Below are 14,933 nucleotides of genomic sequence, written 5' to 3'. Positions count from 1 at the left end.
GACAAGAACTTGAAAATGGACTGAAACAGGAAGCTTTGATGGAAATGACACATCTTATCAAACTGAAGGCAGAGCTGAAACAAGACAGAGAGAATCTGGACAGAGAAAATGAGATCATGAATAAAGAAAAATTGGACTTGGAGCTGATGAGATCTGACATCCTGAAACAAAGTGACACATTAACACAAGCTATACAAGATCTAAAAGAGGAAAGAGACACTTTAAAAGTCAAAATGTCAAAGTTACAAAGGAAGACAGAAGATGCAGAGAGTCAGTTGGATGCGATTAATACAGAGAAAATCAACATTAAAGATCTGACCCTTCAGCTTCAGACAGAAAGAGACAAACTTAAGAATGCCATGAACATGATTAACTTAAAAAGAGAAGAACAAGACCTCAAAGATGAGGAGCTCACAAGACAAACACAGGAACTGGAAACCAGTAAGAACAGTATACTGGCAGAAAGAGAAGAACTGGAACTGTTGAGGAAGGATCTCAACAAGAAGAAAGAAGAGGCTGAAGCTGCCATGAACACCATCATTGTAGAAAGAGAACAAGTCACTAAAATGAAGGCTGAAGTTAACAGGGAGAGGGAACTGATTTCAAATGATGATGAAAGAGCAAAGGAACTTTCTGAGCTGAACATTAAAGTGGATCAATTAAATAGCAAAATGAAATTTATGGAAACACTTAGAGCAAAACTCAAACATTTCAATGAAACAACACAAGAAGTTCTGAAATCAAAAATGGAGAAATTAGTACGACACACTGAAGATGTGCAAACATTGTGCATCGCATTGGAACAAAAGCAAACAGAACTTGATGAAGACAAAAACAAGTTACCTGGTTACATACAAGAGCTCAAAAGAGAAAAACAAGGCCTGATCACAATGATATCAGATATGTTCCAATCAAATGAAATGGAAGATCAGGGAAAGATAAAGCCTGTATTTCAAAGACAAGAGGGTGAAAAACTTGAGACAGAGATGCCCCGAGACAGAGAGGATCAGAAAAGTATGTATGACAGTATGAGCAAAGAGAACCTGGACTTGGAAATGATGAAGTCTGACATACTGAAACAAAGTGACACACTAAAACAAGCCCTACAAGATATGGAAAAGGAAAGACACATGCTGGAAATCACAAAGTCTGAGCTACAAAAGAAGAAAGAAGATGTAGACAGTCATTTTGATCAGATAAACAGAGAGAGAAGCAACATTAAAGATCTGACCCTTCAGCTTCAGACAGAAAGAGACAAACTTAAGAATGCCATGAACATGATTAACTTAAAAAGAGAAGAACAAGACCTCAAAGATGAGGAGCTCACAAGACAAACACAGGAGCTGGAAACCAGTAAGAACAGTATACTGGCAGAAAGAGAAGAACTGGAACTGTTGAGGAAGGATCTCAACAAGAAGAAAGAAGAGGTTGACGTAGCCATCAGTGGTGAAAGAGAGCAACTTACTGATATGAAGACTGATGGTGAGAGGGAAATGCTTTCAAATGACGATGAAAGAGCAAAAGAACTGTCTGAGCTGAACATGAAAATGGATCAGTTAAATAGTAAAATGAAATCCATGGAAACTCTGAAGACAAAACTCCATCATGTCAATGAATCAACACAAGAAGTTCTTAAAACCAAAATGAAAAAGTTAACACAACAAATGGAAGCTGTACAAAAACTGTGCATTGTGTTGGAGCAAAAGCAAAAAGAACTCAATGAAGACAAAAACAAGTTGCCTGGTTACATTCAAGACTTTAAAAGAGAAAGGCAAGGTCTTTTCACAATGAAGTCAGCAATGTTGCAAAACAGAAATGAAATGGAGACTCAAGGTATGATGATGGCTGTTTTGGAAACGCAAGATGCTGATGAATATAAGACAAAGATGACTCAAGAGAGAGCAGACCAGAAAAGTGTCCATCACATTATGACCAAAGAGAACCTGGAATTGGAGCTGATGAGGTTTGACATGAAGAAGCAAGTTAACCTCTTAGAACGAGACATACAAGAACTGAAAGAGAGAAAAGATGTGCTTCAGATGACAATGTCTCAGCTACAAGACGAGACAGAACACATCCACCACTTCCTCGATGGGATAAACAGTGAATCAAATAACATTAAAGAGACGGCCCTTCAGGTTCAATCGGAGAGGGAAAAAGTTCAGAACGTGATGAAATTTATTATTTTGAAACAAAAAGAACTATTTCTCAAATTTGCCGAAATCAAGGAGCAAGTGCAAAAACTGCAAAATGACAGGAGCATGGTACAAGCAGAAAGAGACGAACTGGAGCTCTTGAGGAAGGATCTCAAGAGGAGGAAAGAAGAGGCTGAAGCTGCCATGAACACCATCAGTGTAGAAAAAGAAAACATGAATCAGATGAAAAGCAGTGCTGACATGGAAAGACAAACATTTCAGAATGAAAAGGACGTATTGGAAAGAGAAAGGTCTGAACTGAAAGTAAGAGAAGATCAACTCTTGAATAAAATGAAAGCAGTGGAAGCTCTGAGAGAAAAACTTCAGCAGCTGAATGAAAGGATGAGTGAAGTCATGACAGAAAAAATCATCAGACTAGAACAAAACAACAAAGATGCACTAATGCTGTACACTGTGTTGGAACAAAAACTCGCAGCTCTAAATATGCAGCAAGAACACATGCTTCCCAACACCGAGCTCTTGCAGCAAGAAAAGAAAAGGCTGAGAAATATACTGTCAATCATGGCCATTCAAAGAGAAGAAAAGGAAAACCAACTGAAGCAGAAGTTTGAATTGGAACAACGATCTTTTGAAAATCTAAAGGCAGAATGGAGGAGAAACAGAGAGGATCTGGACAGAGAAAGAGACATTGTGAAACAAGAGAAAATGGACTTGAAATTTAGGAGGTCTGGCATCGTGAAAGACAGTGACACATTAAAACAAGCCATACAAGATATGAAAGAGCAACAAAACAAATTGGAAATCACAAAGTCTGAGCTTCAGAAGAAGAATGAATATGCAATCAGTCAGTTTGATGAGATTGAAAGAGAGAAAAGCAACATTAAAGATCTGACCCTTCAGCTTCAGTCAGAAAGAGACAAACTTAAGAATGCCATGAACATGATTAACTTAAAAAGAGAAGAACAAGACCTCAAAGATGAGGAGCTCACAAGACAAACAGAGGAACTGGAAACCAGAAAGAATAATGTATTGGCTGAAAGACAAGAGCTGGAGCTTTTGAAGAAGGATCTTGACAAAACAACAGAAGAGGTTGAAGCTGCCATGAACACCATCAGGGGAGAAAGAGAACAAATTAATCAGATAAAGAGTGGTACCGACATGGACAGACAAATGCTCAAGAATGAAAAGGACAGAATAGAAGTAGAAAGGTCTGAGCTGAGGATAAGAGAAGATCAACTCTTGGATAAAATTACATCAACGAAAATTTTGAGAGAGAAACTTCAAGACCTGAATGAAAGGATGAGTGTAAACATGAAATACAAAATAATGAGACTGGAACAAAACAGTGAAGAAGTGCTGAGACTGTTTAGTGTTTTGGAGCAAAAGTTTGAGGATCTGGATAAACAGAAAGAAAATATGTCAGGTTACACTGAGATATTAGAGAGAGAAAGACAAGAGCTGCAGTATGTGTTATCAGATATTGTCACTAAAAGAGAAGAAAATGAAAATCACCTGAAACAGGAAACTTTGTTGGAAAAGACACATCTTATGAAACTGAAGGCAGAGTTGATGCAAGAGAAAGAGAATCTGGACAGAGAGAGTGAGAAAATGAACAAAGAAAAAACAGACTTGGAGCTGATGAGGTCTGACATCCTAAAACAAAGTGACACATTAAAACAAGTGATGGAGGATATAAAACAGGAAAGAGACAAATTAGAAGTCACTAAGTCTGAGATACAAAAGAAGACAGAACATGCAGACAGTCAGTTTGAAGAGATTGATAGAGAAAAAAGGAACATTAAAGATCTGACTCTTCAGCTTCAGGTGGAAAGAGATGACCTTTTCTTTCAACAAGAAGAACAGAAACTTAAGGATGATGAGTTAAAAAGACAAACACAAGAACTGGAAACTATCAAGAACAGTATACTGGCAGAAAGAGAAGAACTGAAACTTTTGAGGAAGGATCTCAACAAGAAGAAAGAAGAGGCTGAAGCTGAGATGAACACCATCATTGTAGAAAGAGAACAAGTCAGTCAGTTAAAGAGTAATACTGACATGGACAGACAAATGCTTGAGAATGAAAAGAAAAGAATGGAAGAAGAAAAGTCTGAGCTGAAAATGAGAGAAGATCAGCTCTTGGAAAAAACAGAATCAATGGAAACTCTGAGGGGAAAAATTCAACAACTGAATGAAAGGATGAGTGAAGAAATGAAACACAAAACCATCAAACTGGAACAAAGCAATGAAGATGTGCTAAAGCTGTACACTGTATTGGAAATAAATCTTGCAGCTCTAGGTGAACAGCAACATAACTTGGTTCGTAACACTGAGCTGTTAGAGCAGGAAAAGGAAAATCTGACAAGTATACTGTCAGAGATGATCATCCAGGGAAAAGACAGGGAAAATCAATGGAAGCAGAAATTTGAATTGGAAAAACAATATCTTGAAAATTTGAAGGTGGAGCTGAAGCAAGACAGAGAGGATCTGGATAAACAGAATAAGATGATGAAGAAGGAGATTCTGGACTTCGAGCTGAGTAAGTTCAACATCCTGAAAGAAAGAGATACATTAAAACAAGCAATACAAGACATGAAAGAGGAACAAAACAAATTGGAAATCATAAAATCTGAGCTGCAAAAGAAGAAAGAAGATGCAGACAGTCAGTTCAATGTGATTAATGCAGGCAAAAGCAACCTTAGAGATCTGACCCTTCAGCTTCAGACAGAAAGAGACAAACTTAAGAATGCCATGAACATGATTAACTTAAAAAGAGAAGAACAAGACCTCAAAGATGAGGAGCTCACAAGACAAACAGAGGAGCTGGAAACCAGTAAGAACAGTATACTGGCAGAGAGAGAAGAACTGGAACTGTTGAGGAAGGATCTCAACAAAAGGGAAGAGGAGGTTGAACTTGACATGAAAACCATCAGTAGAGAGAGAGAACAAGTCAGTCAGATGAAGTGTAGTACTGACATGGACAGACAAATGCTCCAGAATGAAAGGAACCAAATGGAAGCAGAAAGTTCTGAGCTGAAAAAAAGAGAGGATCAACTTGTGGATAAAATCAAGTCAATGAGAGAAAAACTTCAAAAGCTGAATGAAAGGATGTGTGTTGACATGAATAGCAAATTCATCAGACAGGAACAAAACAATGAAGAACTACTGAGAATGTTCAGTGTTTTGGAGCAAAAGCATGAGGATCTGGATAAACAGAAAGAAAATATTTCACGTTACACTGAGATATTAGAGAGAGAAAGGGAACGGCTGAGGAGTGTGTTGTCAGAAATTGTCATTCAGAGACAAGAAATTGAGAATCAACAGAAGCAGGAGGCTATGATGGAAAAGACACATTTTATTAAAATGACGGCAGAGCTGGAGGAGGAAAAGGAAGATCTGGATAGAGAGAGTAAGATTATGTATAAAGACAAAGTAGACTTGGCCTTGATGAGGTCTGACATCCTGAAACAAAGTGACACACTTAAACAAGCTTTGCAAGATGTAAAAGAGGAAAGAGACAAATTGGAAATTGCAAAATGTGAACTTCAAATGAAGAAGGAAGATGCAGACCGTCAGATTGATGAGATCAGTGAAGAGAAAAGCAACATAAAGGTTTTGGCCCAAAAGCTTAAGTCAGAAAGAGACAAATTTGAGAAAGCCATGAACATGATTATCTTCAAAAGAGAGGAACAAGAACTAAAGGACGAGGAGTACAAAATACAAACACAGGAACTGGAAAACAGCAAGAACAGTTTACTGATAGAAAGAGAAGAACTGGAACTTTTGAGGAAGGATCTCAACAAGAGAAAAGAGGAGTTTGAAGCTGCCATAAACAAAATCAGTGAAGAAAGAGAACAAGTCAGTCAGATGAAGAGTAGGACTGACGTGGACAGACAAATCCTCGAGAATGAAAAGGGCAGACTAGAAGTAGAGAGGTCTGAGCTTAAAATAAGGGAAGATCAACTCTTGAATAAAATTACGTCAATGAAACCTCTAAGAGAAAAACTTCGACTGCTGAATGAAAAAATGAGTGTAGACATAAGCAAAATCATCAGATTGGAACAAAACAATGAAGAAATACTGAGACTGTTTGGTGTTTTGGAACAAAGGCTTGAGGCTCTGGATAAACAGAAAAAAAATATGTCAGTTTACACTGAGATATTAGAGAGAGAAAGAGAAGGGTTGAGGAGTGTGTTGTCAGAAATTGTCATTCAGAGACAAGAAATTGAAAATGGATTGAAACAGGAGGCTATGATGGAAAAGAAACACCTTATCAAACTGGAGGCAAAGCTGAAACAGGACAGAGAGAATATGGACAAAGAAAATGAGTCAATAAACAAAGAGAAATTAGAAATGGAGCTGATGAGATCTGATATCCTGAAACAAAGTCATGCATTAAAACAATTGGTACAAGATATGAAGGAGCAAAGAAACAAATTGGAAATCACAAAGTCTGAGCTACAAAAGAAGAAAGAAGATGCAGACAGTCAGTTTGATGAGATTATTAAAGAGAAAAGTAACTTTAAAAATCTAACCCTTCAGCTTCAGACAGAAAGAGACAAACTTGAGACTGTCATGAACATGATTATCTTAAAACACAAAGAACAAGAACTCAAGGATGAAGAGTTCAAAAGACAAACACAGGACCTGGAAACCAGTAAGAACAGTGTACTGGCAGAAAGAGAAGAACTGGAACATTTGAAGAAGGATCTCAACAAGAAGAAAGAAGAGGCTGAAGCTGCCATGAAACAAAGTGACACCCTAAAACAAGCGTTACAAGATATGAACGAGGAAAGAGACAAACTGAGAATCACAACATCTGAATTACAAAAGAGGTTAGAAGATACAGACAGTCAATTCAATGAGATTAACCGAGAAAAAAACAACCTTAAATATCTGACCCTTCAGCTTCAGACAGACAGAGAGCAATTTGAGGATGCCATGAACATGTTTATCTTAAAACAAGGAGAACAAAAACTCAAGGACAAAGAGTTCATGAGAGAAACACAAGAACTGGAAACCAGTAAGAACAGTATACTGGCAGAAAGAGAAGAACTGGAACTGTTGAGGAAGGATCTCAACAAGAAGAAAGAAGAGGCTGAAGCTGCCATGAACACCGTTAGAGGTGAAAGAGAACAAGTCACTAAAATGAAGGCTGAAGTTAACAGGGAGAGGGAACTGATTTCAAATGATGATGAAAGAGCAAAGGAACTTTCTGAGCTGAACATTAAAGTGGATCAACTGAATAGCAAAATGAAATTTATGGAAACACTTAGAGCAAAACTCAAACGTTTCAATGAAACAACACAAGAAGTTCTGAAATCAAAAATGGAGAAATTAGTACGACACACTGAAGATGTGCAAACATTGTGCATCGCATTGGAACAAAAGCAAACAGAACTTGATGAAGACAAAAACAAGTTACCTGGTTACATACAAGAGCTCAAAAGAGAAAAACAAGGCCTGATCACAATGATATCAGATATGTTCCAATCAAATGAAATGGAAGATCAGGGAAAGATAAAGCCTGTATTTCAAAGACAAGAGGGTGAAAAACTTGAGACAGAGATGCCCCGAGACAGAGAGGATCAGAAAAGTATGTATGACAGTATGAGCAAAGAGAACCTGGACTTGGAAATGATGAAGTCTGACATACTAAAACAAAGTGACACACTAAAACAAGCCCTACAAGATATGGAAAAGGAAAGACACATGCTGGAAATCACAAAGTCTGAGCTACAAAAGAAGAAAGAAGATGTAGACAGTCACTTTGATCAGATAAACAGAGAGAGAAGCAACATTAAAGATCTGACCCTTCAGCTTCAGACAGAAAGAGACAAACTTAAGAATGCCATGAACATGATTAACTTAAAAAGAGAAGAACAAGACCTCAAAGATGAGGAGCTCACAAGACAAACACAGGAGCTAGAAACCAGTAAGAACAGTATACTGGCAGAAAGAGAAGAACTGGAACTGTTGAGGAAGGATCTCAACAAGAAGAAAGAAGAGGCTGAAGCTGCCATGAACACCATCAGTGGTGAGAGAGAACAACTCACTAAACTGAAGGCTGAATTTGACAGGGAGAGAGATGTGCCTTCAAATGATGAAGAAAGAAGAAAAGAACTATCTGAGCTGAACATGAAAGCTGATCAGTTAAATAGTAAATTGAAAACCATGGAAACTCTGAGAGCAAAACTCAAGCATTTCAGTGAAACAACACAAGTTCTAAAAGCCAAAATGCAAAGATCAGCAGAACAAACTGAATACATGCAAAAATTATGCATTTTGTTGGAGCAAAAGCAAAGAGAACTCGATATGGGTGAAAACAAGTTGCCTGGTTACATTCAACAGTTTAAAAGAGAAAAGCAAGGCCTCATTACATTGATACCAGCAATATCCAAAAGTAGAACTGAAACAAAGGATCAAGGGAAGAGAAAGCCTCTTTTGGAAACACAAAATGTTGAAGGACTTGAGACAAATATGACCCAAGAGAAAGGGGACCAGGAAAGTCTGTCTGGCAAGGTTGCTAAAAACAAACTGGAGTTGGAGCTGATGAAGTCTCACATTAAAACACAAATTAATCTTTTAGAACAAGACAGACAAGAATTGAAATTGAAAAAAGAGGAGCTTCAAAACACAATGACTCACCTAAAATATGAGAGAGAACACATCAGTAGCATCTTGGATGAGATAAGCAGAGAGAAAAGTAAGATTAAAGAGACGGCCCTTCAGGTCCAGTCAGAAAAGGACAGAGTTCAGAACGTGATGAACTTTATTACTGTGAAACAAAAAGAATTATATATCAAAGATGCAGAAATCAAGGAGAAAACACAAGAACTGGAAAACAACAGAAGCATGTTACTGGCAGAAAGACAAGAACTTGAACTTTTGAGGAAGGATCTGAAAAATAAGAAAGAAGAGGTTGAAGCTGCCGCAAAATCTATCAGTAAAGAGAGAGAACAAGTCAATGAGATGATGAGTGGTATTGACACGGACAGGCGAACACTCAATAACGAAAAGGAGAGAATGGAGGCAGAAAGGTCTGAGCTGAAAATGAGAGATGATCAAATCTTGTATAAAATGAAGTCAATGGAAACTCTGAGGGAAAAACTTCAACAGCTGAATGAAAGGATGAGTGAGGACACCAAACACAAAATTATCAGACTTGAACAAAACAATGAAGACATACTGAAACTGATCAATGTTCTGGAGCAAAAGCATGAAGATCTGAATAAACAGAAAGAAAATATGTCATGTTACACTGAGATATTAGAGAGAGAAAGGGAAGGGTTGATATGTATGACGTCAGACATTGCCACCCTTACAGAAGGAATGAAGAAGCAACTAAAGCAAGAATTGTTGTTGGACAAACACAATCTTACACTAGAGGCAGCGCTGAAACAAGACAGAAAGGATCTAGACAGAGAGAGCGAGACGATGGACAAGGAGAAAGTGGACTTGGAGTTGACGAGGTCTGACATCCTGAAACAAAGTGACACAATAAAACAAGCGCTACACGACATAGAAGAGGAAAGAGATAAATTGGAGATCACAAAATCGGAGCTACAAAAGAAAAAAGAGCATGTAGACTGTCAGTTTGCTGAGATGAACCAAGAAAAAGAACAACTGTTTCAAATGAGGACAACTTTAGAAAGTGAGAGAGAAATATTTGTAAATGAGCAAAGGAGGATGAAAGGAGAACTGTCTGAGCTGAAAGGAAGAGAGGAGCGGCTCACCAGGTTAATGCACTCCGTGGTAAGTCTGACAGTAAAACTTCAAAAGCTGAATCAACGGACACATAAAAACTTTACAATGAATATGAACAGATTAGGAAAGAAATATGAAGACATGCTGCAACAGAACTCAATATTGGACCACAAGTGTACTGAAGTGGTTGATAAGATGACTGGTTATTATAAACTGGTACGAAAAGAGAAGCAACCTGTGGTCACAATCGGGCTTGACAAGGCTGTACAAACTGAGGATGTGAGAGAATGGGTGGGTGTCCTTCAGTCAGATGTTGCGATCCAAACTGAAGAATCTGAGGGACATAAACATGAACTGGAAAGCAAAGGTAAATACTTGAAAACTGAGAGGAAAGGTCTGCTGATGGAGGATGACGAACTAGAAAGTGAGCAGAAACAGGAGCTTGCAGTGCTTTCCGAGTCAGCTTCAACACACCATGGTTTAACAGATGAAAAAACACGGAAAAGAGATAGTTTGCGGAAGATCTGGAGGGACACTAATAGGGAACGGAAGGAGATCGATCGGATGAAGCGCATGAGCACTGAGATGAGAAACAACCTCGAGAAAAGACTGAAGGTGATCAGACAGTTTGGTAAGAAAACATGGCTACAGACAGAAAAGGAACTGTCGGACAGGAAGCTTAACAAAGGACTAAGTGAGGACACGACATCCCAAAGTGACCGCGAGAGAGACCTCACGACACTTGATGAAAAATACACAGGGCTGCAGCAACTGAAGGTTCAGATGCTAAGTGAGATTGAAAAACTTGGCAAAGAAAAAGCGTCTCGGACAGTGACAACTAGCGACAAAGCTAATCAAACATTCCAGGTCGATACAACCACAGGGCATGCGACAGTGCAGGTGACAGAACAAGTTTCTTCCAGAATGTATCATGAGCAGCTGAGGGTAGAAGAAACAGAAGCAGATGGAGAAACCTCCACTAGACTCCTTGGTCAGCTCCAGCATTACTGCTATCGGTGCTGCTGCCGCTGCTGTGCCTGCTGCAAGCAAGCCTCTGAGGGGGACAAATGAGGGACAGGTCCATCATGATTCATTTCAATGTTTTTGTCATACAGATAAAAGAAAAAAGCATTGACTGAACCACTTGTAACACAAAGATAACCCCTAAACATTTTTGGAACAGTTTTTTTTTTTTTTTTAGGGTTAGGGTCACACTGTTTGGGCATGCTTTTGTTTTGGCAGTTCAGATAGCTGAACATTTGAAGAATTAGTGTTCCTACTTGATTTTTTTTTTTAAATGCTTGAGTGAAATTTTAATATACTTTTAACACTTTTTTAAACTTTCTTCATAAAAAGTTAAATGATAACTCAAAATGTCAGGGTATTTAGCAGATCAGAGTGCAAAATTTGCTATGCTTGTGTGTCTGGAAACACACTTTACTCTGACTGGCTATTGCACCATGTTTGTTTGCATATATAAAATACCAGTAGTTGGTTAGCAAAATAAGATATAATAGTGCATTTGAACCATATTAAGTGTGTGAAGAGTGATCTCTTAGTTATCAGTTTTGCTGTTTGCAAAGACACAATCCCTCATATAAAAATATTAAATGTAATGTATTAAAGTTAAAAATCCAATATCAACAAATAACCGAACATCTAAGATATTTAAGAACTGACTTTGCCAAGTTGACACAATTGTTTGTTGTTGCTGTTTTGTTTTTCTTGCTCTTCTTTGTAAGAGTTGACATGTTTACCATGCTATCTTACAGTCATTTAAAGATATTGAGGCAGAGAGTTCCAGAGCTGAGGGGCGATGACAGCATGGCCTGTAGATGTGGTGGTTTTGAGATACGACCTGCAGCAGAGTAGGTCTCAATGTCTTAGTCTACCCAGGTCTATTACATTATTGTGCTTCTGTGATGCTTTGGAAATATTTTATAATTCTGAGTAAAACAAAAATATTGTATTCAAGAGAATTGTGAACTTTTTTTAAAAATATATTGTAGGCATTTCAAGGTCTAGATTCATGGAAACAAAATATTGCATATATTATTCACATAGTTTATAAATGTAAATGTAAATAAAGGTTGTGTGAAGTGGAAAAAAAATGTACTTGTGTTTGATTATTTACCTAATTAATTTCACACACTTTGATATAGAAACTCCAATACCAGATTTTTGTACAACAGTACAACAATATTCAAATTTAACCCTTTGAAACCTGGAGCAACATCACTTTTCTTGTGCTGCTTTCAGATGCCTTTAGGAAGTACCTCAACCTTTGAACATTTAGTAAATTGGTTTGATTTCCTTCAAAAACATGAGTAAAAGGCAATGAACAACTTGATTATACATTTTTCACAAACTGCAAGACATTAGTAGTTTTAGAAAACTTTTTTTAAACTGGTGGGAGGGGGGAGAAACAAAAAAGCTAGGGGAAAACTGTATTTATGATTATTACTTTACAGTGGAAATAAGCATGTTTACAGGCCGGTACAAAAGACAGGTTTAGGCTCTATAACTAATTTCAACATCCATGACAACTGTATTGGGGTGAATTGTTATACAACTCATCTGATTAAACTTTTATAAGGATTAAAGTTGCATATAATTAAGAATGGGCAGTACTGAGTGACAGGCTGCCAACAGTGCTCTCAGCTTCTTGGTCAGACCCCCCCCCCCTTGCCTCGCTCCTTAACAGCACCAGCCTCTCACCTGAATATGATCACCTCTGGCTCCAAAAATACAACACTCAAGCAAAACTGCAGACTCAGACGAGCATGGTTGACTTAAAGCCGCTGTGCACATTTTATCACTATCTAACAATATTAAAACAGAGCAGCGAAAAGAACAAGATGGCAATCTGCTTATTGGTTTCTCTGCTGTTCAACAAGTCTCAATATAAGAAAACAATATTAACCCTTTCCACAATCAAATATGTTGTGCAAATACAGTCTTTTCATGTCCAGTAAAGACATTTCATTCACTTAATGAATAAGGATGTCCATGATGAATGTACACTGCACCCTCTCTGCTCATAACTTGATATTATAAATATACTGGACAGCATTGCCACCTACTGGGAGAAGAAGTGAACTGACAGTAATTGAGCTTTCATTTTATTTCAAATACTGAGCTTGATTTCATCTGTACCGTCAGCTAACACAGCCAAAGATCCTGACACAGAGCCCTGTCATCTCTTCCCATCCCAGAAATCCAGCACGGACAGAGAAGGAGAAAGACCATGTATTCCTTTAGTCTCATTACTGTAGTCCCATTTTACTATATTCACAACAAATGCAGGTCTTGGGTGACTGACTGATGCACTATGGAAATATATCTCTCAGTGGACCTCTGCAGCATGACAGGTGTGCAAGGCAGACTAGTTGCCTATTGACAAGTCATACAAATTTCCATAGCTTACCTTAGGACTGGTTTTAGCTGGTCTTTGATGGTCTAACCAGCTTGTCAAGCTGAGCACATTTATCTTTATGCATAACACATGACAGAAGACTTAATTTATTTATTTAATTTATGCCCTTTGCTTTTTCATACTTCCTCCTCATGACACTGTTATTTCTACATGCTCAAGGACATGGATTTAGTTTCAATTTTACAGGAAGTCCAATGTATAAACCAACTAGAGTGATCATCACAAGCTGGTAGCACCAGCTAAACCATGTAAAGATGATGTGAAAACATACCTTAAACTGGTCAAAAAGCTGGTCAGCCAGCTTGACCAGCTTAAGATGGTTAAACTGGTTGACCAGTTTTTTTTCAGCAGGGAGGTAAACTTTAAAGCAAGCTAATAAAATGTTTAATAGACCTTCAAAATAGCTTGTGCCATAGTGTGTCTGTATCGCCCCTGAACTACACCTCCTGAACACTACTCAGGTTTCTGTGAAGTTTGATTAGGCTTCACCAAAATACACCTAATATACACATCAAACATGACAGTTTCAAACACAAATAGACAAACCGACTTCATTATAACTCGCAAGATAAACAGACAAAACACTTTTGTTTCTTTTGTTTCACACATTTTCCCCGCTATAATGCTAACATTATTAGCACAAGTTTATGACATATTATATTGCTAGCTAAATTAGCCTAGCGGCTAGCATAACTTTCTACTCACTGAAGCCAGGTTAAATCACTCACGGGACTCAAAATGCTGGTTTGCAGTCAGTTTCTTCGCATTTAGCAGCGCTGGAGTTAACTTCTTGGAATTTCGTGTCTTCTAAGGGTTAATGGCGACTCTCACATCCTGAAACAGTGCTAGCCATCTTTGAAGACAGGGTTGCCCGCTGACATCAGTCACCTGTGTGCTCCGCTGCTGATGAGGGCTCAAACTCGAAGAAAAAAAAAATACAATTCCGACACAAGTAACATATGACTTTTGGCTTGTCACTGAACCCACAGGCAGTTTTTCCGAAGTGAAAGGAGCTATTCAAAAGCGCAGTCATGTCATTATTTCCATCACCACTGCGTCTAGCTGGCGCCGAGGGGGTTAATGTTTTTAATAATCATTACAATTCAAATGATTACAACAATAAAGAAACAAATATTAGGGCAGCTGCCCGCGCTTTCCTCTGGCAATAGCTTCGTCGATGATATTAGCCATCTCCCCTGTGAGGGTCCAAGACGGCCAGCACTCCACAAATATCCCCTAAAGGCCTTTCGGCAACCAGCAGAGGAGTTTTAACAAGCGCTGGATGGATCAGTATGTGTGGCTTGAATAAGTTTGCTTCATGTGACGCTTGCTGCGTATGTGCTCAGCTCTGTGTTATTTATTTATTAGATTAATTATTATTTATTTGTTCAACATAGAGATTTGCTTTTGCTCTTGCTGGTGCATTTCGGATTGTGTGCGTGTGCGTGCAGAGGCATGGATGTGCATCATGGGTGTTTGCAGCGCATGATTCAAAATCTTAAATTTGAAAGCACTGTCACTAAAATTATTAGCACCCCCGTAGCACCTGCACTAAAATTAACCATGGATATATTATAAGGAAATTAAATATAAGAAATTAACCGGCACCACCGCTGCTAATGGGAGGAAGCAGGAAG

General features: G+C 38.2%; 1 protein-coding gene across 2 annotated transcripts; it reads left to right on the top strand.

The window, feature by feature from the left end:
* The first annotated feature begins 169 nt into the window (after positions 1 to 169).
* On the top strand, positions 170 to 11,971 carry LOC148187346 (uncharacterized). Of its 2 annotated transcripts, XM_088088426.1 has the most exons (2): positions 170 to 8,169; positions 8,206 to 11,971. In XM_088088426.1, the coding sequence occupies exons 1-2, from the start codon at positions 234 to 236 to the stop codon at positions 10,929 to 10,931; spliced, it is 10,662 nt and encodes a 3,553-aa protein (XP_087944552.1). In that variant the 5' UTR covers positions 170 to 233; the 3' UTR covers positions 10,932 to 11,971. The 2 variants fall into 2 exon arrangements, with proteins under 2 accessions (XP_087944552.1, XP_087944551.1); XM_088088425.1 differs by having other exon boundaries at positions 170 to 11,971.
* Positions 11,972 to 14,933: the final 2,962 nt, after the last annotated feature.

The sequence above is a fragment of the Plectropomus leopardus genome, chromosome 15 (genome assembly GCF_026936395.1).
Source record: "Plectropomus leopardus strain MGB_pleo_1.0 chromosome 15, ASM2693639v1, whole genome shotgun sequence".
Taxonomy (NCBI): domain Eukaryota; kingdom Metazoa; phylum Chordata; class Actinopteri; order Perciformes; family Serranidae; genus Plectropomus; species Plectropomus leopardus.
Note: the sequence above shows the minus strand (reverse complement) of the source record. Positions and strands in the feature narration are given on the sequence as shown.